At 38.3% G+C, this 23,823-nt stretch overlaps 1 protein-coding gene across 1 annotated transcript; it reads right to left on the reverse strand.

The window, feature by feature from the left end:
* Positions 1 to 1,402: 1,402 nt before the first annotated feature.
* LOC104267715 (biotin--protein ligase-like) lies at positions 1,403 to 10,091 on the reverse strand (the record flags this gene model as incomplete). The annotated part of the gene is made up of 5 exons (XM_009874727.1): positions 1,403 to 1,571; positions 2,070 to 2,283; positions 5,703 to 5,817; positions 8,883 to 9,043; positions 10,024 to 10,091. Coding segments are annotated over 5 exons (727 nt in total), but the record flags the coding sequence as incomplete, so codon positions are not given.
* Positions 10,092 to 23,823: the final 13,732 nt, after the last annotated feature.

Genomic DNA, 23,823 nt, shown 5'->3' on the forward strand with positions numbered 1-23,823 from the left:
TAAGCGGTGCCACCTACTTGAGGAAATTAAGCTGGCCACATCACACCGATGACAAACTTTTCATTTGCAGAGAACTGTTTGAAGTGCGGCGGTGGCCAGGCCTCCTGGTGCAAATTCGTCTTGCCCAGGAGAAAAAACCCGACAAGCCGCCATTGCACGAAAGCTCCCATGTGCTTGCTTCACGACGCTTTCCAGTCATAAACAAGCTGTTAGACCTAACCTGGAACTGTGTGGCCAGCCCCCAAAGCAAGCTACCTCTGCGTCAGCCAGTGTTAAACCTTTTACTCTGAATGGTCAGCAGCAAAACCAGATACCCTGATTTGGGAAAGGGGGTGACAACAGAAACAACGGAAGAGAATTTGGACACAGGTTAACCGCATGCTTTCTCTTTTTCACTGTATCAGTTGTTTATAGCAGGGATTTTAAGAGCCAGGTATATTCTGTTATTTGTTCACTTAACCTCATCGCTGTTACAACAGAATTCCTATTAAATTCTAAACAATTTAGGACTTCCCTCTCCTGACATGGAATTCTACAATAACCTGGATAAGATTGCAACCAGGTGATACTACTCCAGGGAATTTATCTTACAGGGGCTAAAGCCTCTTGAAAGACTACGATTCAAAGGAGATGAGAGATGATTTACTCAGACTAAATTGATTAGTAAGAGCAGAGTACAAATAACCTGGATACCAAACCACAGCTCTTCAGTGCTGATGGAAAACTCTCCAAAAACTCAAGGCATCCATGAGAGAGTCACACACCTGAGACCAAAGCACAGGATGATAAACTGTTGTACAGGCCCATATGGAGAACCACCAAATCAGGAAGGCTCAACACTTGGGCCTGGTCTTAAATACAGTGGCAATCCCAGTAATTTAGAAATATAAGATGAACTCTTCCAGCTGTTTCCACTGCAGACAATGCATAAACCAGAATTTAGTTTAAAAAACACAGTAAAAATGTAAATATTGCACTACATTGTGCTAAAGTCCAATAAAAACACAGAGACCAAAAAAAAGCAAATATTTTGCCACTTCAGTTTATCAAATACAGTGTGCAAATGAAGAGAAAGTTCTGTTTATTGCAAAGTACTCCTTTGCAACCAGGATCCTTTCAAAGAATAGATGCTTACAAAGAATGGCAAAATAGATGTGTTTTTAAGTTAATATGAAAGAATAAAGGCCTTCACCAATGAGATAATTACCTCTTCTTAACCATTGAGTTATCTGTGTCAAAGCACAAAGACATCAGAAAATCAGAAGAAAAAGAAAACCAACAAAGACATCAGAAAATCAGAAGAAAAAGAAAACCAATCTATCAACTACTCTTGCCACCTTTAAGCAAGTTTGGTGCCAAACAGTAAAAAAACCTCCCTTCATGTTGTGAGCTCTGAGGACTACTAATGCTTTGGGACTATGAGGTTTCTCAGCATGTCAAAAGAGTTGCCATCTGGGTGCACAGATTCCACACCCTTGCCTTCCTCATAAACTTGAAGGTATCCATAATCATCTATTCCAACTATCCACGCCATTGGGCCCTCCTCATTGTAGAGATGGACTTGCTTACCACTGCAAATAAAGAGAACCATATGGTTAGCAATTCATTGGTGGACATCACATAAACAATTAAAAATAGCTTAGAGGGCTAATGTCTAGCAGAACATTTTTATTTCCCACTTCACTACTAGAAAGAACTATTTTCAGCAGCATCTTCTACCTGCTTTAATTTCTTTCTGTGGCATTAGCAGAGTTGGAGTTATTCCAAACACTATTTTTTAAATAAAAGACATGAGCACAGTAGCTTCACCACTAGCTAAACAAAATCATTCACAAGTCCCCTTGTTTTGAGATGATAGATGTAAAATACTTAGAAGCATTCTTTAACTCATGCTAATCCATTGATTTTTCTACAGGCTACTTTTATTCTCCTTTAAAAAATTATATGCTACTTGGAAGTTTATTTTAATTAAGCCACTAGTATTAAAGGCAATCTAGTAGAAAAAGACAAAACATCCATGAGTTCTTTGCAACTTTCTGAAAAGAAACTTGGAGGAATATTACACTTACCTGTGTACCCAGTACGTGTAGTAAGAGGGAAGAATTCCGTTGGGCCCTTTCTCCTGAAAAATATCTATGAGCCTCTCTAGCACAGTTACAGTTCTTGGAATAAGACAGTCTGCAGTTAAAGGCTTCAGCTTTGTCCCCTTTTCCTTATTAAATTTTGTGATGAGATCATTGATGCATATGGTGGGGTTGCTGTTATTCACATTAAATCCAAAGCCTGAAGAAGACAAACAAAAAGGTCAGGATCTGTAAACACGAATGCGTCGCTGCCACCAGAAAGTCAGTATTTTATTCAACTACTTGATACAAGTGGTAGCTTGCGTGTTGATGACAATAATATCAAAGTGAGAAATTCTGTCACTTCCTGAAAGCTGACAGGTCATTAGCTAATTGAGAGTAAATCACTGATCATGTTCTAAGGAGTTTTACCTTTCAGTCTCAAATTTAATTAAGAGCTTTTTCTGTTTACTACAGTTAGTTGATTGCATTTGCTGAAAATGAAGCCTTTTCACTCAGCTGATAAGCCATGTTTGGCTTGCTCTGAAAAGCCCAGAAGACTTAAATCTGCTATGTAGGACTCCAGTTTGCTTAATCTATCTTACCACAGCATATCCTTTAGAAGCATCAAGTCTCTCACTGAGATTTCTCCAGCTAGAATAATGTTGGCAGAATGCCTTTCTTATTTAAATATGGCTCTTGGGGCCTTTTTTGCAGCCTGCTGCAACGGGCTTCGAGGGATGTAAAAAAATATATTGTATTACCTGTTTATTTTTTTCTCCTAATAATGTGGATTTTTCTTTCTTCAGACATTTGGGATAAAAACTCTGTCTGTCAATCAGGTTTAGACATGATATACCTCCATGTGCAAGAAGGTCCAGATGTGCTGTTCTGTAAATTTGCTATTAATGAGACTATTCATATGTGGAAGTAATTAAGATTAACTGCGAGGAGATGGATGTATTCAGTGAAAACGAGTCTTTTATGTAAAACTAGTCAGAGAATGCATGCAAAGAAAGCCACAGTGATACCAGTCCCAACACATCGATCCCATGAAAATGAGGCAAAATGAAACAACATAAAATGAACTCAGAAATACAATGTGCCATGCCAGCAAACTCCAACTCAGCTGTTTACACTCAGATACAGGGCAAGTAAAGAGAGAGTGACTGTGGCCATTAAACTGTGATTGGGACTGTCAGGATGCATAAAAGAGGCCTTGGAGTCCATCTGCAGGCTTAGGGCACTGAGGCTTGTACGTATGGAGATCACTGCTTGGCAATCCAAAGATTTTAACAGATACGAGAGACGTAGTGAAATGACGAGCTCAGCTGAGGCAGAAGCATCTGGTGATAAAATGTGGTGGCAAAAACGTAGCCAGCTAATTTGAAAAATACTAGGTGCTCAGGGCTCTCAGGGCATCTCCGCGTTGCCCGCGGGGGAAGAGTAAAAAATAAACAGTATTGATCTCGCAGCACGTTGATGCAGCTAATACGTCTTCCAGTTCTAGTGCCAGCCCTGCCTTCAGCATCTGCGCGCCACTCAGACATGCCTCAGCTGCATACAGAGGCAGACAGAGCTTTTGCAGGTCAAGTACATTGGCTGTCCCTTGCATTCCACTCGTGTTTCGCTACCTACATCTGTTCGGAGTCTGGCCCTTACATTAATGAAGTGTATTTTCCTGTAGAACTCTTCTTCCAAACACCCCAAAACAATTAATTTCCTAAACATTCTTTTTTAAAAAATGTGTTTAGGAGTATGACTACTAATTGTGTCACCTGTGAGGCCTTGAGGTGAATAGGCTGGTTTGTCTTTCACCTTATTCTTCTGAGGAAATTCTCAGAGCAGTGAGGCCATGTAGATGATCTTAGACCCCTCATACATGGTATGCTCTTCATGAGTGCCATACAAGCAGTGAGGTCTAGGTAAGGAATCTGCATAGCAATGATGCATCTGGCTTATCTTCCCTCATGTGGAAGTTCGATCTCATTGCTACTACCGATACAAGAATTTAGATGTCATTAGTCACCCCTACTACTCTCAGTGACATACCTCACTGAAATGATGGAAATGATCCTTGGACTAGTATGTGGCAATTATATTTCAATCTTAGATGCTCCCTAGTGAAAAAAAGCTGACGAAAATGTACATCTTTCTATATACTTCAGACCTACCACCACCAAGATGACTCCTATAGCCATCAGAGAGACTGCATACAGAAAGTTTCCATTTGAATTTTAATGATTTTTGTGTTTAGGGTAAACAACACAAGTTCCAAAACAAGTATGTAACATGCAAAGAGATATTTGATAAGATGAACTATTTTTTGAGCCATATTTGCTTTTCTTGTGTTAACCAGAACAGGCTCTGGAAAAACATATGGAAGTTGTAAATGGTTGACAGGGCACAGAGTGACTTTTTTAGTGTCTCAGTACAATTTCCATTCTGTACATGTAAATGTACAGAAATGAGGATATAACAATTGAACAGAAAATTTAATAGCTGGGCATGTTTCACAGAGGAAGGTGATGACTACTACAACTCTTTTGCTTGTTCATGCCTTAAAATTTACAGCACCTTGACAGAAATGATATCATACCCACACTCTCTTTGCAAGATACTTCTCTATTACTTATCTACTACTGTGCTACATTCAAATACAACCCAAATACTATCATCTTCTTCTTTAACCTTTAAGACTTGCTAAGGAACTTCCATTTAGTTCTTTTAGATGTAGCAGATATAATTATTTTTGGAACCAGAACCTAGAACTTTGCTGGTAGGTTTCTAAGCATGTCTGATAGATCTGTGCTGGAGCTGGTTAGGGGAAAAATTTTCCTTAACAAATAGCAGGATGATTATCATACTCAAAATGACAAAAACATCTGAATAGTTATTTGTGTGCCTAAATGTCTTCCTGTGGTACAGCAATGGGACTTGCTGGAAAACAGACGTACAGTCTTTTTGAGATTGGCTGTGCTACCTGTTTGGAACCAGCTTCCCAGGTAGACTGCTTGTCTTCGCAATGAACAAACAAGACTGTCACTCATCGCTTCGTGACCCAGCCTTCCAAACTACTTTACAAATTTTACTTTTTGAGAGAACCAAAGAAACCAATTAATTAATCAAATTATTACTTCACGCTTGCTTCCAGTATCTAAGAAAGGTTATCAACTGAAACAAATTACGAATACATTTTAAAAGGATGAAAGGAGGAATTAAAACATTACTATGCATACTTAGTTCTTTTTCTCCTGATTTAAAAGGCATGTTCTTTAACTATTTGTCATGTTGGAAGAAAAAAACTGGAAAAAAGGATACATTTTTCAGTACATTCTACTAGTTTAGCAATAGATCAAGGAGGACATTTTCCCTTTCTCCTGTAATGCTCTTTCTTTGAACTCCACTACCTTGGTCCAGATGCTTGCATTTATGGTTTCCTTGTCAAGCATATGGAATTATTAAGAAGAATGAAAACATTTACTTTTTGTGCTTTCTTTTGATTTAATATTGTGCTTTATTTCCTTATGGTCGCTGTCATGATTTGTTCTTGTCCTTATCATTTGAACTCATAAAGACATCAATAACAAATTTCTTCAGAAACAAACAGTATGGAAAAGCTTGAAAATAGACATTTACCAATAAGTATATGAAATGTTGTTTCAATAAGTGTAGAGTTTACCAGAACTCCACCAAGCTTCATAAGATCACTGTAGTAAATATCATTTGGCCATTTTACTCGCAGATCAATATCCTAAAGAAACAAAAACATACATTTAGAAACACTTTGCTCTTCAACATTGATTGCAAGAACACAGCTCATTCATCACTCCATATTACATATTTTCTGTACCTCTTTTCCAACCAAACGTGATACTGTCAACTGCTCTTCATAATGAGAACCTATTTAAGCGCTCCACAAATACTACTGAGAATGTCATAGTAACATAGATAAATGGTTTACTAAGGAGGGTGGCAGCTGTCAGCAAAAAATGTCTATTTATAGAAAGAAAACCACAATGAAATTATGGCAGATAATCAAGGCTTTGAGTGACCAAAGGGGGGACTAAAGATACTAGAGATTCTTCAGTCTCAAAATCGCGAGGTTTTATAGAATTCATTCACGAATGCCAATTAATGATTTAAAAGATCTAGTCAAGAAAGATGCAGACTGTGGCAGCTACTGCGGCTCACTGCTGATAAAACAATCAGGGCAATCCCACAATAAGTAACAACACTGTATTTGAGGATCCTTGTAGAAATCAGACAAGGAGACAAGGACATCTTGAATTTCAGAAAGGAAATTTAGCAGACAGGAGACATTCCAATTCACAACTATGTAAATACTTTAGTAACGTCCTAAATATATTCATGCTTTCGGCAGCTATGCTCAAGCAACACCATGGAGCTAGAAACACAAACTGTGCTGTGTGACATGGTTCCACTGCAGTAGAGAAGTTTTTGTTGAAACCACAGAACTGAACTGAACTTTGCACCAACTACCCATACACAAAAAGAAAGCAAATGTGCTTCCTGTAGTCTGAAAAACTGCATATGACTGTATCCCCAGAGGCAAATTATGGGAGGTGCTCCAGGACTACAAGAGTTGCATTCCCTCCTATTGTAGATTATGAAATCCCTTTACAGGATGTGTGAAAACTGCACCTGGGTCCATATCTACTTTCCTGACAGATTTAAAGGCCAGAGAGGAGTCCATTACACATGCATGGACAGGAAATACTACCTGATTTTGCTATCAAAGCGTTCTAAGAGAGAATATCACCAATTCACAGTCATTATGGAAAACAATTGGACGCTTCGCACTCGGAGTAGAAGACTCTTGGGACATGCAAAGTATGACACAGTTAAACACTATTGTCAGTGTTATGAGATCTTCCAAGGAGCTATTCAGTAGATCTTACTTAAGCAAAAAACACACTTGTAGACACAAGACACTGAAGTGACAACAAGTATGAAGAACAGCCAAGTCAACTGGGGATTCTCATGATGTAAACTACAGAGCAGAGACTCTGCCACAAACTGGAGTTACAAGGTACTGCACGACTATGCGCCTGCCAAAGAAATGATAGGTGACACAAAAAACGCTGGAGATGGGGCATGTTCTTATCTTACTAGAGAGAGAGACCTGCTGTTCTCAGAACGGGAAAGCAAAGCATTCTCTTGATATAAGGCCCATCTGCACCTGTGGCACTAACATCTGACAGTAAAACTTCCAGTTGAGCGCTCAGATTTCCCCCCTGAGGACCCAGCACCAAGGTCTCTGTTGCTGCCGGTTTAGCACAGTCAACATTTGTGGCAGTCCTAAAAATGACGACTGGCTGAGACACAAGTATTTCAGATTTTTGAATGGATATGCTGAAACAGACTTTGAGCAGAGTGAATGACACTAAAGCGTGTGAAGCATTATTAAGATTCTGACGTACACCCACAGAGGCACGGAAATTTGGAGGACAGAATGAAACTTCATCAACTTCATTCATTAACCCATTGTTTGCAGCTGCTGCAGTTTACATGGCAAGGATATTCATCTGACATAAAAAAGCCCTGTGTTTCCTAAGTCTAGAGAGGAAATTTAAGTATTAAGTTTCTGACAAAGTTTTGAATCTTCTTGCTTTAACATATTTGAGTCCAGATCCTTAACATTGGTTTCACCCATTTTCTAGGGTGGATGTACTGTCAAAGAGATTCAGTAGTTTCGTCTTGGTCATAGCAAGCTATGTATTGTACACATGCTATGTAAAGTATACATATTATTTTTATATTAATATTTAGCACTTCAGTCACCTTTTTTCTCTTGAATGTAATAAAATAAAAAATGCCACAGTATATGAGAGTAGGCATACAGAAGCAAACCTACCTTCATTCATAAATTAACTCCTTCCCCTGTCAGACCCATATTTTATAAAACTAACTCTTGTCCCTCCTGTTTTAAAAGGTTAAATTATTCACTCTAGCCAAATATTTTGTATTGCAAATTTTAGCCTGAAGCATTTTGTTTTTATACGCAAGTTATGAAGCACTGAAGTTAGAAGGTTTTAATAGAAAGGCTGACAGACTCTAAACTATAGCAAAGCTACTGGGTGCCACTATAATAAAGTTCATGTGTAAATGTGTATAAGTCATTGATTTTCTGTAATATAGGAAACATATGCTTTAGTTAACTACTTCTGTAAAATACCAAAGTTTTATAGTTAGCAAATATTAGGAAATGGTAACATTAAAAAGGAGATATATGAGGTGATGAAGAAGACTGGTTCTTCATTTTAATACTGATGACAGGACACTTGATTCTCTCTTGAGAGTAATACTCCTAAATTCTTGCTTTAGAAATCAGTTTTCAACCTTAAACAAGGGTTGGAAAAATCCTTTAAAAGGGATAAAGTGACCACTGAAACAGTACCAACAAAAAAATCAGAAAAGGATTTGTCAGTTTTATTCATTTCTCCCTCCTCCCTCTTACCCAACTCCTTCAAAATCAAAACAAATTAAGTCAATTGTTACACAAACAAAATTGACGTTCTCTTTACTGCTGAAGACTGAGTCTTAAGTTTCATAAGATTATGAGTGAAATGAGTCTACTATACTTAATCAGCTCAGTAAAAGACAGTATTCATTACATGTATACTAGATTTCTTAAAACATAAATAATCAGGCAGGCATTAAAGCTAAGTTTAGCACTATAGTTGTGCTGAAGAACTACATTATGCATTCAGTCATTCTACACATAGAGGACAAAGTTAAAATCTGAATTTCATGAAAATGGAAACAGGAATTTTGAGATAAATTAGAACGACATACTTCATATCCTGGTATTGATCTGACTGACTCGACCACTGCCAAGGACACCAGGTGTTGAATAAAAGGAATTCTCTGGCCCAGGTTGGAATGTAGAGGAATGGTGATATGTAAAGTGGATAGTGCACAGCCCACGGGACTGAGCCAAACATTTCCACCACGACCTGGGGAGGGAGAGGAAAAAAAGTTCATTTCAACTAAAGAAAAGAAACATTTTTACAAAAGATCATTTTGTTAATGCAGACAACTGCAAAAGAGAAAGATTCAATAGTATCCATCCAAGAATCTACCATAAAAACTATAATGGAGTTTCTAAATTAATTTTGAAAGAAAAATGGTTAAAGTACAAAACTTCTTTTAAAAAAGCAGTGCATGCTGCTACTCAGTTTCCAAGAATGTCCTAAACAACTTGCTTCTCGGATTTTCCTGGTACCTGGTAACATAAACATTTCAAAAAAACTTGCTTTCAGTGAAGAATTATTGTAAAGATGTTCTGTGTGCATCTAGAAATCCATCCACATTGTGAATCAACTCAACACAAACTAGATCTGTACTGAAAGCCTGGTAAGCATCTTCATGTAGATCTGTGCTCAGAAGAGCTTTTTAGACTGGGCACTGTGTTCTTCTGAAAAAACAAACATGGCTTTTAAATCACTGCTAGCACCTTCCTGGGAAGGAGACAGAACTTGTTTATATTTATCTGCAGAAGATTGTGAAAGTCCACATGACAGTTCAGGCAGGTCCTGCAGACTCAAAAAAAAATTTGTTTTTCAGAGCAAGTCAAGACTCAGTCTTGTTCCAGTTAAGTCAAAAAGGAGTTCTGATTTGGAAGTCTGACTTTTATTACACTAAATGTAGTGATGGCAGTTTCCATGACTGGGGAGACTTTTTGGCAGCAACAAGAAGACCACTAAATCATTTCTGCAAAAGCCACCAAACATCCTGTAAATGTTTACTTTGGTCTCTATTAACTTAGAGTTTGAGTCTGAATCCACAGTTCAAGAGGTAGGAGAGAGGACACAATTATTCTATAGACTGTACTATCAGAAATACTCATAATGTATCTCTAAGGCAGCTAGGTGACACTAAAATGCCCTATTTCATATGCTTAATACACATTTATTAGCACTAGAAGGAAACTTACCTTTCCCTTGTGTTTGTCGAACAGCAATTGCTATTAAACCCATCTCCTCAGGCAACTCGAACATTAACCTGCCAATTAGGAAAAAAAAAAAGAAAACCCATGCTTATCAGCTGGAACACTAAGCCACATTCACAAAAATCTAGGCTTAAATATCAGGTAATATTTTACGTTAACATTGCACTACCATTTATCCGTTTTCAGTTAACATTTATTCTTGACCAAACAGCATTAGAATATAAAAAAGAACCAACTCAAGAAATGGTAATGTAAAACATTACTATATTATGCTGGAAAAAGTTACAGCCATAGTTCATTTAAGGTGTCTTCTGATAACATACGTTTTGTATTTCTTCACGTTTTCCTGAAGCGCTTATTTTTTGCATGTCACTATCTTCAGTAAGTGACAACTAGCAATTCTAGACATTTGTTTCTACTTAGAGCAAATTTTTGTTCATACTACAGAATATAAGAGCAGCAGTTTCTGATTATTTAGAAAACCAATATGGTGGCAATAAAGCAGTTTAAAAGATACACTATCCCCTGAGAACTAATTATGATTTAACTACAGTAAATAAATCTACACCTTCTGAGAACTCTAGAGAACACTGGCTTATTTTAGGTTTGTGTTCAGCTTTTAAAATAGTTTCACTTAAAAGAATACTAACTCTCCTCTGGGGAAAAGTAGAAAGTGCACTTTAACACCACCAAATGAGTCAATGCTACACTTAAGAAAAGAAGAAAAAAAGCCTACTGTGAGAACTTTGTTCAAGCCACTTTAAAACAGATCTGAACTATACCACGATCCTCCTCCATCTCACATTTTCAGGAAGAGTTATTTAGCAGTTAAAACAGATATTCAAGAAGTTGCCAGCAAGGTAAACCCACAAAGCGATGCATAGCCTACAAATCTACTATGGGCACAAATATCATGTTGTCCATTCATATGAAAGCAATCTTGTCTTGGAGATAAGTGCAAACCAAGTCAGCAGAGAGTACCACTCAAAATTACTTCCTCTGAATTTCAGATACGTGTGAGAGGCGTTTCAAGTCCTGCAGCCAAGCAAGTATCCGTGGGCAGCAAGGACCAGCTGCAACGAGGACCAGCTGCAAGTAAAAGTGTCCCCCAGACCCACAGACACATGTCTTCAGGCAGGCGACAAGCTAAGGAACTACCCATCCTCTCTCCTGCTTCACAGCTCGAAAAGCAGGGCTTCAGTAAGTCTTGGGGATGTACCAAACACAAGGAGGCTCCCCAGGGTTTCAGAATATCTTTCAAATGGCTGGTTTGCTTCCATGATGATTAAAACAGAAGGTTACTGCAGGGCCTGAGCAAAAGTCAGGATCACCAATGCCTTCACTAATTAGAAATACTTGAACCCAAACTGACAGAAGCCGTAACAGTGCCCACAATGTTTTCCCATGTCACTCCTGAATCAGTGAGACATTGTCCCAGAAGATCTCTTTACCAGTTCCCTTCCAGTTCATGCAAAGCACAGCTCAATAATTCTTTCCTTTGGAATCCTATGGATTACATACTGAAACTAGGCTCATCTGTCTACTACCAGCCTTTACATTAAATATATACCTCCTCTTACGCTGAGACCTAGGGGAAAATCTTCTGTAGCTCATGAGGCTTCAGCCCTGTCTTCTGGGAACAGTATGATTTCAGTTACACACCAAGTTCATGGTTTTGCAACATGAAAATCTAACTTAGATTTGGAAACACAGTTAGAAAGAGATTACAGGCTTTGTCGAAATAACACTGATTTCTGTTACTTCTCCATTCACATATTTGTTTTTAAATAGGAAAAAAAGAAGTCATGTGTTGCCATCATGGGAGGAAAATAATCAGAGCAGGAAAAAAGTTAATTATGAATCCAAAACACAGGCATCTAGAACAAAGAGATATGATTAACAGAACATACGAATGTAGCTATTAGAGGCTTGGCAGCAGGTAACAACATATTAAATGCAGAGATCAAGTTTGTACTTTTAAGGGCCATGAAGAAATTCTTTAATGGACACAACATGGGGAAGTTGTTAATATCCAGACTGATACAGCAAGAGATAGATAGATTTATTTTTACTACTTCCTGGGATTGTGCTGGAATTACCATGAAGTCTATGATAATAAAGAACTCCACACAACTGCCCCTTGAAACTTCAGAGCTTTGTAAATTGTGTGTGCTTGTTAGTTTTTTTTCTGGGAGAAACAACTTGGATTTCCTTACCAGAAAGAGTAACTGTACGTGCACTTTTTTGCATATTGACTTCCCTTCTTTTCTTTCAACTTAATCAGTTGCAGATTTAACAATTTCATTTTTGTGCAGAGTGACTTAATCACAGTGCTTACCACATTTTCCCCTTGCATTTTTTTCCCTCAAGAAATTCTCTCTTTAACTAACTTGCTCTACATATTAAGTCAATAGGCCACACTGAGATATAAGAGTAGGGAAACACAAAAATGCCTGAAGACAAATCCATCCACCAGGAAGAACAACTGACAGCACTTACACGGACTGTAGAAGATGATACTAGGACTTGATGTACAACATCTTTTCTGCTTTGAACATTTTTGTGGTATTTTCTAAAATGTGAGCAAGGCACTTTTGGTATTCAAGAATATTAAACCAGCTGAAACATTAGAAGAGAGATTCTAGCTCCATTTTTTTCTATTAATCTCCTCCTCCCACCCTGTGGTGCATACTATTAATGCTGTCAAAAGTAATAAAAAATACTTAATTGTTTTATAGAAATTTCAAGTGTAAGGAGGATTCCGTCTTCACGGTTTGTCAACACAATGACTTCTCTTCCTAGGTGAACATAAAATTGGAATTGAAACCACAAAAACTGTGTTTGAATAATGTTAACGGCCTGACAACTATAAATTTCATTCATGTTGTAGGTTTAAGGTTGAAACTCTCATTAATGCATCCTGCTGTGTTACAGTATTGCAGAGGCAGCATTACATTCCAGATGTTAAAATACCTGGGCACAAAAGGGTAAGTTATGAACAGATTTCTCCCTTAATTTCAAGTTCCTTGTCCAAAAATCTCACTCCCAAATAGCTTGTTTATAGAGTATTATAAAAGCAACGTAAAAAAAATCTTTCAGGTTTTAGTTAAATGGAAAGGAACGTGCCTTTTGATCGGTTTCGTGCATTACTTTGGACAAAAAGGTGCCCTGATCATTTGCTTTACTATATATCTACTGTTCCTGTCCATAATATCCAATCTAAAAATGAGCAGTGTGCCTACTAATATTTTTCCTAAACTCTCCTCCACTGCCCTCCACATCCTTTCAGAGTCCTCAACTGCATGATGCTGTGTCTGATTTCAAGCCCTGTTTGCTGAGTGGCCTGACAGAGGGCCCAGCTGGCCAAGCAGAAGAGATAACTCTCAAGTCCTTGAGACTCCTTGCTGCCACCACTGATCTGGGTCTCTCTCTCCTACCTGGAATCCTGTTTTCATGAGAGCACGAATACCTGAAGGAGCTGTAAAACAGGCAGTAGACTGAGAGTTGGTGGGCCACGATGAGAGAAACCACCAAGAATGACATCACAGGTAGGAGCCTGATACAGACCACCTAATCAGAAGGAGAAAGTGGAAAGTCCTTCTGAGCAGCTTGAGGACATCTGCACATCACAGATCCCGATTCCTATGGGAGACTCTCATCTCCTGGTATCTGCTAAAAGACAAATTAAGCAGGATGTACGTAATCCTGCTGACTTGTGAGAGATGCTAGGGACAAGCTCTTAACACAAATATCAGCTGATCAACTAGAGAGATCGACTCGATCTGGTATGCACAACAGAGAGCCAACAGAGGAGGTGGTGACCTGTGGCAGCTTTGGTCATAGTAACCATGAACCGATGCTGTTCCAGGATCCTGAAAGGAATGAGGAAGGCAAGTAACAGAGAACAAGCAATAGAGAACAAACCCTGGATTTCACAAGTGCAGAACTGAGTTTATTCAGGGACCTGATAGATACTATCTTACGAGAGGCAGCTCTAAAGGGCACAGGAGCTCAACGGATGCAATCTTTAAAAGCAACCTCCTACAGACAAAATAACGGTCCATCACAATACTGCGAAAATAAGTAGATGAACAAAGAGTCTGGTTTGTCTAAAAGGGAATTCATGACTGTAAAAAGAACATATGAAAGAGATGGAAGCAAGGATAAATGCTACAAAGGAGAAATGCAGAAACATTGTCCAGACGAACAAGGATGATGTTAGGAAAGCTAAAGCTCAGTTATAGTACAGACTGGCAAGAAATATGGCAATAAGAGCTTCTACTGCTACATGATAAGAATAAACAAGGAAAATGTGGGCTTACAGCCAACTGAGGCAAAAGCACAGTGGACACACATAAGGCTGAACTACTCAATGCATCCTTTTCTCAGTCTTCACCAACAAGGTCTCCCAGGCCTTTACACGTAGAGACAGGGTTCAGGGAGAAGAGGAAATATCAACAGTAGAAAAGGATTCATCTCATGAATCTCTTGAGAAATCTTTAGTCATACAAATCCATGAGAGCACATGGCACGCATCTGAGACTGCTGAGAGAGCTGGCTGTTTTCTATTGTCATGGCCATGGAGCTCAGGGGAAGTCCCAGATGAAGAAGGGCAAATATTGCAACCATCTTCACAATGGTCTTTCACAGCACCCCTATATCCAACTGTGGCTGTTGCAGTCTAGATGGATGCACTACCAGATGAGCAAAAAGGGTCTGGGTTCTGGGAGTGCAAAGTAATGGTTTGTATTCCACCTGTAGGCTGGATACAATGGTAGTTCCTCAGGGGTTTATCCTGAGACCTATCCTATTTTGTATCTTAATATCTTTACCTGCAGGAGGAAATGGCACTCACATTAATCAAGTTTGCAAATAATACTGAACTATGAGGACAACTCAGCATTGGAATAGGATGCCCAGAGAGGGTGTGGAGTACTTCTCTCCTTGGATGTTTTCAAAATCCATCTGAAAAAAAGCCCTGGGCAAGCTTGTCTGAGTTAATTGTTGACCCTGGACTAGAGACCACGAGGGATCCCTTCTAATCTGTGTGATTCTTTGACTCCAGGAAATGCATAGAAACCTGGTATCTCCGGTGTTTCCAGTTGTCCTTTAAGGTTGGTTGAAATCATTCAGAAACTAGTCATTAGCTACTAACTACTAAGTCAGCAATTTAGACCAAAAGGTTTTCACTGGAATCCTCTGTTCCATGTAGGATCCTAGAATTAAGTAATGTTCACACTCTCTTAGTAGCCTAAATATTTAATTTTATCCATCTTCCACTTTCCATGTAGTATTTTATACATGACCAGGTGCAATATGCAGGCTTCCAAAAGATCAACTCCCACAGTTAAGACAGGTAGAAGAACACCTAAACCGATAATCCTACTGAGGCTTACTTAAATGACAGGAATGTTACCACTCTGCAACATTGTAACTTTGTCTATATCCAGCAGGCAAAATATGTCCCAGAATACACTATTACATGAATACATTCTTCTGTTCTATTGCAAAAATTCATAGCTTCTTCCACCTTATAGGGGGTTTCCCTGTAGTGATGTTAGTACAGTAGTACCATTTAGTGTCAAACTTGCTTTGAGCTCCTTAGACCCATTAAAGTCCTACATCAGAGAGAAAAAGCTTTAAAGGATTACAATGTCCTAGACTTGTGGAAAACTAAAAAAAGTACTGCAGACTTGAACTGCTAGTTTCTTGTACCTTCTTTCAATAAATAGTACAAGATTGCCCTATACCAATCACGACATTTTCAGCAAGCAATAATCTACTGATACTACAAATGACATAGGTTAGCAACTTATATATACCTTGGCTAGTTGGTTAGTTTTGGGGAGCAATGCACAAGATAGTTTCAACAGAACTGCAGTATACAGAATGTAAAAGTATATAGGAAAAAGCCATGTGAGGTGCTTTTCAGCCAGATCAATGCTCTTATCTGACTCACCATAAATGAACATTGTTGTTGGCAAAAGCGAAGCAATTGTAAAAGAGGTCAGTGGATAGAAAGGAAGACTAAACCATCTCTTTCTTACCACCCATGTACTTAAGCTTAATTTAAATTAGGGTATTATGGCCTCAAATAGTGCATGCTTTGCTTGTGGAATTGCTTTGAGAATCATGCCTGCTGAACAGGCAGGGTAAAACTCTACCATTAAATGTTCATTTTTTCTTCTCACAGCATTTTTCAGCCAGCCATTTTCTTGTCTCTCTATTTTTATACAAAATATTTTATAATTAGTCCTTTGTATATGCTTACAGGTTTTTCCTCTTAAAAAAAAGAAAAAGAAAATTTTAAAACACAGTACCATACAGCTCAAGGTGTCAGGAAACATACCCAAATAAGAAAGGACTCCAAAAAATTAGTTTGCCAACGAAATGCCAGTAAAATTTGAAACCTGGGTTCAGACACACTGGTAATGTTCCAAAACTGAAAACTTAAAGAAGTTCTTTATTCAGTAAATCAGCTTCTCTGTGAATATCATCCACAAAATTACAGTAAAGGAGGGAGTTTCCAAGGGAGATGTGAGGAGAGTTTATAAGTTTAAGTTGTTTCAATTTTTAATTTGAAAAGCAAAAACCTATACTGTTTTGAACAATTTCTTTAATTGTTTTGCCCATAAGTAATCTTTTCAATTCATGACCTTTCTTTACTTCAAAAAGCTACCTGAAACACACTGAAAAGTTAACGTAGGATAAATGGAAATGAAATAGATTTCATTAAAAAAATGAAATCCAGTGCCAAGGTTTAGGAAACTGAATAGTTACTGGAATGCAGTGAAACATATTTATCATAACATGTTAAGAATAGAATCTTCAGAGTGGAATAGGAAGTTATAAACATATTGATCAAACCCAGATCTAACCACTCTTGTCCAAAGCACAGTATCTGGATAGTGTAACAAATTTAAACCATATAGATCAACAGAATCTGTAGTGATGTAATTTTTAACAATAATTTCATCACACTTCATTAGATTCAGAAGCTCAGAAGTGGGTTCAAAAAGGACAAGTGCAAGATCCTGCACTTAGGTCAGGGAAACCCCCAGTATCAATATAGGCTGGAGGATGAAGGGATTGAGAGTTGCCCTGCAGAGAAGGACTTGGCTACTGGTGGATGAAAAGCCAGACATGAACCAGCATGTGCGCTCAGAGCCCAGAAAGCCAACTGTGTTGTGGGCTGCACCAAGTGAAATGCGGCCAGCAGGTCAAGGGAGGTGATTCTGCCTCTCTGCTCTGCTCTGGTGAGGCCCCACCTGGAGTGCTGTGTCCAGCTCTGGGGCCCCCAAGTCAAGTAGAACATGAATCTATCGGAGTGGGTCCAGAGGAGGCCATGAAAATGATCAGAGGGCTGGAGCACCTCTCCTGCGAGGACAGGCTGAGAGATTTGGGGTTGTTCAACCTGGAGAAGGCTCCCAGGGGACCTTAGAGTGGTGTTCCAGTACCTGAAAGGGGGGCTACAAGTAAGGTGGGGGCAATTTTTTTTAGCAAAACCTGTTGCAATAGGACAAGGGGTAATGGTTTTCAACTAAAGGAAGGTAGATATAGACTAGATTTATCAAAGACTGCAACAGGAATGGCGTCTAGAATGGCGGTAGAAGCCCCATCCCCAGAAATATTCAAGGTCAGGTTGGACAGGGCTCTGAGAAACTTGATCTAATTGAAGATATCCCTGTTCACTGTAGCGGGGTTTCGACTAGACGACCTTTAAAGGTTCCTTCCAGCCCATACTGTTCTATGATTCTGTAAGAGCATATAAGTTTGATCACTCTCTGAGAAGGAAACCTCAAAGTAACCCTATATGGTACAGAAAGAAACAAGAGCATTTCAGTAAGGTTGCAAATTTATTTTAAATCAGCATTGGATTCACTAACTTAAGAGTGTGAGAGGCACTGCAAGTGTTAGGATCTCAAAAGTAATCCATCATGATTCTGAATTCATACAACAATACTTAAAGTCACCTCCCAGGTAAAACAGCAAACCAAGAACTTTTTGTATATGCAGCAATTTTAACTTGATATTCTGGCCAATTTCTAGTCTGGATAATTACATTTCCTTATGAATATTTCACTGCAATTTACTAAGATAGTACTTCATTTCCTGTCTTAAATCATACAGGCTGTGAAATAGTTGCCCACATCTCACCAGAGAAGTGATGAAGTTATTCCCAGGTAGCCACTCAGAGTTAATGTAGAACAAAAGACACTAGACATACTGCATAAATTAAAGTGACCATAAAAAGAATTCTATGTGAGCAGAAATTAGCTACTCCCTAGATTTTCACAGAGATTTCCACTGCAAACTAGGAAAAATTAAAGCATTCCAACAACAAAAAATTCCTTGATAAGTAACTGTAGAAAACCTAAAAGCATTAGCAGTAACACTTATGTTCCTTACATTCATAATTTTTCCTTTATCCTTTTACTATTGGAAGCTTCATCAAAACCAATCATACTTAAAATCACAGCAGTAGTTTATAGTTAAGAGAATACTCTAAAAGCCTTTGAGTTTTCTTATGCGATTTGTTTTTGTCTCTTTTATGCAACACATACCATGCTCAAAATTTAGGCCTCGGTGGTTTATGATAACGGTGAAGTGGTTGTTGCTATAAATCTAAGAATGTAGTAAGTTTCTAGTCTTCTCAAGCCAATGCTAACTGAAAAACAGTATTTTTTTCTCCACTTTCTGAAGATACGCTCAATAGTTTTCCTACACTAAAACAGAGGTAGCATATTCTTCTTACATTATTTGACATTTCTTGTGGTCTACAGATCAGATTTTACCTTTGGGGGACCTTTCAGTTAGTTTATCATTCTTTCTGAGATGTATTTTTAACATTAAAACATTAATTAAACTTCCATGCAAATTTATTTGTTGCCACTGTTTTCCTTGGCCAAAGGCATCTGAGTCTCTATTTTCAAGCTTCCATGCTCCTCTCTCATCATGCAATTTAAAAATACACACAGAACCTCTTGCAAATTCTAAACATTTGTTCATATTCTTATTTCTATGGTATGGGGTACACAGTACAATGTATGTTACAAGCATCGTCACAGAGATGGCAATCTGACACGTTATTTGGTATTAAACCACATCTTCATAACTTGCTCAGGTGTTACAACTATTATAAAATAACTATGGCTTAACAAAGGTAGGTAAAACACAATTATTTTACTTGTGTGTCTTTTTTTCCATTAAGCACTGTGTAATATGAAATCTTTGAAAAAAGTATTACTAACACATTTTTGCTGTGCAAAAGCAATCAAAACCACTGTATCCCTTCTATGTCAATAAGTCCAGAATTTAATTGAGAAACTACAGACAAAAATGTCAATTTTTTGTCTCCCTAGACGTGTAGCATCTAGAAATTTCTGAAGTATAATGTAAGAGATTAATGCAAAAGGATAAATTTAATGTAAACCTGGGAAAAAAGTTGGCTTTTATTTAAAGAAGGTGTTTCATGGAGAGCCATTTTTAAAGGAAATTTTTAAAGGCAATTTAGCTATCATTTGAAATACTTTGTCAGCAAGTAAAATTTATAATATTATTTTTAAAAGGCATTATTAGACCTGATCAGATGTTTTCCACATACTTAACTTCCCATAGAAAATACAGTTTCAGAAAAGCCACTAGTCTCTAAGAGGAGGAAATAATTCGACTAAAACAATGCCATTTTTCCTTTAAAACACTTAACACTTTTTGAGGGTAGCTTCAGCCTTGTCAAACACAGAAGTTGCTTCAAAGATATAGGAAAAGCTGAGGTGTTGAGCTTTGAATGTTGAATGATTTAAACTTTGAAATGTATCTAGCCATGGTACCACAACCGGGCTTTCATATGCTTCAGTCTCCCCTCAAAGTCTCAGGTTCTGTTGAAAAGCTACAATTGCCAGCCAGGTTGTAGTTCCTCTTTGTTAAAGTCACGCACTTTTGGAGGAGGAGATTGGCCTGACAGTCAGAGCAGCAACATGGGCTAGCCTAGGTAAAATATTCATGAGGCATAAAAGTCCTATACACACTTAAAATTCATTGTCGAACTAAAATGAAGCATTGAGCTTGGTTATAGATCCTGAACATTATACTTCAGATCCCTAAATAGAATTTCCCTGCAATTTCTTGTTCCCTGTGTGAAGAAAGAATTGAGACTACTTCCACCTATTTTTTATTTCAAGTTGCGATCATATTAGAGAGAATAATCCAGAAAATTCGGGCTTTTTTCATGGTGAATAAAAAAAAGCAATAAACATAAACTCAATTGGCTCTGTATTCACGCATCTAATAATTAAAATACAAAAACACTCTCATCAAGTACCGGAGTCTTATACTAGCTACTCCCCCACAGTGCCAACAGAAACCACAAGATTTCTAAATTCAGTATTAAAGCATACAGCACTTTTCTCATGCAAGAGCCAATATCCAAAAATATATAAATAAAGAACAGAAAAGTTCTGTTTCCAAATATGTTGTTAAATATTTTTAAAACCCCTACTATTAGACCGTGCCAACTTGAAGGCAGACTCCAATAGTTAATTTCACGGGTGATTAAGAATGGATTTCAAAATAAGGAAGTTACTTTATGCTGGCCACAGCATCCTCTGTAGACTCCAGAAACAGTCATCATAATGTAGACTTTAACCACAGACTCAAGACAAAATATAGCTGATATTCAAATCCCAGAACAGTGGATTCTCTTTGTCAGGGTGGGTAGGGGAAAATCCAAAGGTCCCTACGCAGCCTCATTAACTCAGATTCTTCAAATGCAAGAAAAGCAGTAACTCCCTAATTCTGCAAGTTCAACAGAATGCCCACTTTAAGAAAATAAAAATACATACAAATACCTCTTACCATGAGAGGTGGATGAATGGGTAAAGCCCTGAACCGGAGAGAGGTGAAATCCAAGTGAGAAGGGCTGCACAACCATCCCAAATCATGTATCTGGATCACACCTGCTGCTTAAGAAGCAATTGCTAGGGGGCAAGAAGCCAGATAGGTCCCCAGGTAAACCTCTACTTGGATCCTGGCATCTTGCCATTTTTGTGAGCCATGCCCACTGACATTTGCACACAGTGGATGATAAAGCCTGAATATGCCAAAGATGGTCAAAGACAAATTGTCTTTCATTCTCGAGTTAACTCAGTAAATTCAGGAATTACCTGCAGATATTGGGAAATATAACATGTAAAATTCCGTGTATCACTACCAACAGTATTTCACCTGTCTTGTACGAAAACCAAAGCTAACTGCAGGATGGCTCACCCCTTGCTATTTCCCCCTCTCCCTCATCTCTGCTGCAGTGTTACTGTGTTGTAGTATCTCAACAGCCAGGATCTGATCACAAGTCCGCTGTCTGTCACGAGCTCTCTGCAGACATACTTGATGACATGCCATTCTTGCATTTACTTGTCAGATATATAGTCAGTACTCATAGAGCAATAGTTGAAATGTGTCATAAATAATTTCTGAACCTCCTGACAGACCTCTGGGTCCTCCTTCACCTAATTTTTGTGTGCATTCTTTAACTGTAAAGTGGAAAGAAAATGCAGACGCAGAAAAGACATTTTCTCATTCAGCTGTACTGATGCATTTCCACTGAACAGGTGTTCAGCAGACTCTGACACTTGAATTGAGTTGTACTAAAGCTTTGTCAGATGTGAAGCCTTCGCAGAGGTGTTCTGGGCTGGTAAGTGAATGAGCGGAACGATACGGATCATATGCAATAGAAGCAAGCATCAAAGGGAAGAAGGAAGACTTGGAGGATTAGTTATACGATACTATGACTCTTAGCAGTACTTAACACTAAGCAAGCCAAAATTGTGAGACAGACATGGTGGTACTTTAAATGAAACAGTAGGGTTTTGTCGAAGGTTAGGGTGGTCTGTAGTAAATAATTCCCTTCGCTATGGCGAAGGAGAAAAATGGACTGGGGAGAATGCCTTAAATGGGAAGCATCAGCACAGACATACAAATGCTACTAAGCAAAACCACTAAGAAATAGTCAGAAATTAATAAAATATGTTAAAGAATGAATAATAAGAATGAATAAATAAAATCATGGAAGAAAAAAAATCTGTAGTTAGCACATTTGTGCAAAGTAAAAATCATGGCAAAATGAGCCACAGCTGCACTGAAGCAAGGTGAAAGCCTACTATAACACAGGTCAATGCTGATAGCTACAGTGTAAGTATACGACACAATTTTACACCACAGTCATGAAGAGTTGGAAGGAATATAAAGTGCTAAGTCTTTTGCCCTTCCTCTTCTGTGTCTGGTAAAACTTTCTCTGACTACTCACAAAAAATCAAAATGATGGAGAAACAACAGCTTAAGCAAACTACCCGTCTTTAGCAATTTTCAAGGACAAAATTACTACATCTGCGTTTCTTCAATAAAATGTTGCCCCACATGCACTGAATATGGAGAAACACTTATTCATTTTCTGCCCGTAAGGGACCATTGACTCGAGTAAAGGTTGCTTTACAGCAGTCTTATCTTCTTTTGATGAAAGAAATATAGTTCTTTTATATCCCCCGCTCTCTCTGTCCAAGGAGTCATGTTTCCTAGACCCTAAACTATTCCTCTTTTCTCTGCTTTGTACCATGCTCAGCAAATCCACGTCTTTTGAAGCCTGGTGCTGAAAACTGGACCAATGACTCCAGTTAAGCACTCCCAGTGTTGAGTAGAACTGGAAGGATTACTCGGTACATTTTATGTGTAGCACATTTGTATGAATTTCAGTCTCAACCCTCACCTCTTTTGTTACAATAGTAAGATTTTCTTTTTTTTTTTTAACCTACATTCAATTGCTGTCTCAAACTTCCAGAACCTCTCTTGAAAACTGAGATCGAACCACCCTATCTTCACACAGTGATTTGGATTTGATTATTACTATATGTCACACCTACCCATAAAGAGCTGCATCCTATTTATTTCAGGCCATTTTTTGATTCACTGAGACTGTTTTGTGTTTGAAACCTGCCTTCCCAGAACCTTATAGCTCCTCCCCACAGAGTTTATTTTTTGATAAGCATATCCTCAATTCTGTCACGCAAATCATTAACGAAAATGTCCTAGTTGTACCGAAGCATCAGCAGATATGAAGCCTCAGCAGTGTGGCCTAGTAAGCAAGCAGTCACATGCAACACAACTAAGTACAAGCATTGCTTAAGTGAAATCAGAAAGAAACACAAGGAATTTTCTCAAATGCATACATCTGATCATGAAAATAAGATCTGTGATGTTGAAGCTTCAGGCAGGGAGATCAAGAACTGTAATGTTCAACAACCCTCTAAATGCTATCCATTTTGCCCAAAGCAGATTAAACTAAACCATGACTAAGAAAGGAACAACTACAAATATAGCAGAAATGGAAACAAGCAATTCAGATGGGTCTTTGTGCTATAGTTAAAACAGAAGCCTTAGCTGTAGCACCTTAAATTCCTTTATTCCAAGAGACAGCAAAAAGCAGCTGCATAACTGGTATACTGGCCCAGATAAAGTGATTTTAGGGGACTACTTTGCACTCATCTCTGAGTGCTAATGGTAAACACAGCATTCCTAGGCAAAGCATTTGGATTTTGGGAAAAGTCAGAGCTACTTCCCAAGCCCACGAAATTCTACTGCAACAGGCAACCCTATTCTGTAAATGATTATGGATTTTCCATAAAACAAGATCCAACAGGTCATAATGTACTTTAAGAGTCAGAAGATCTTTGGAAATGCACACTCCACATGGCTCTCCAGAGGGACTGGACAGACTGGATCAATGGGCCCAGGCCA

Source organism: Apaloderma vittatum, unplaced genomic scaffold (genome assembly GCF_000703405.1).
Source record: "Apaloderma vittatum isolate BGI_N311 unplaced genomic scaffold, ASM70340v1 scaffold11808, whole genome shotgun sequence".
Lineage (NCBI taxonomy): Eukaryota > Metazoa > Chordata > Aves > Trogoniformes > Trogonidae > Apaloderma > Apaloderma vittatum.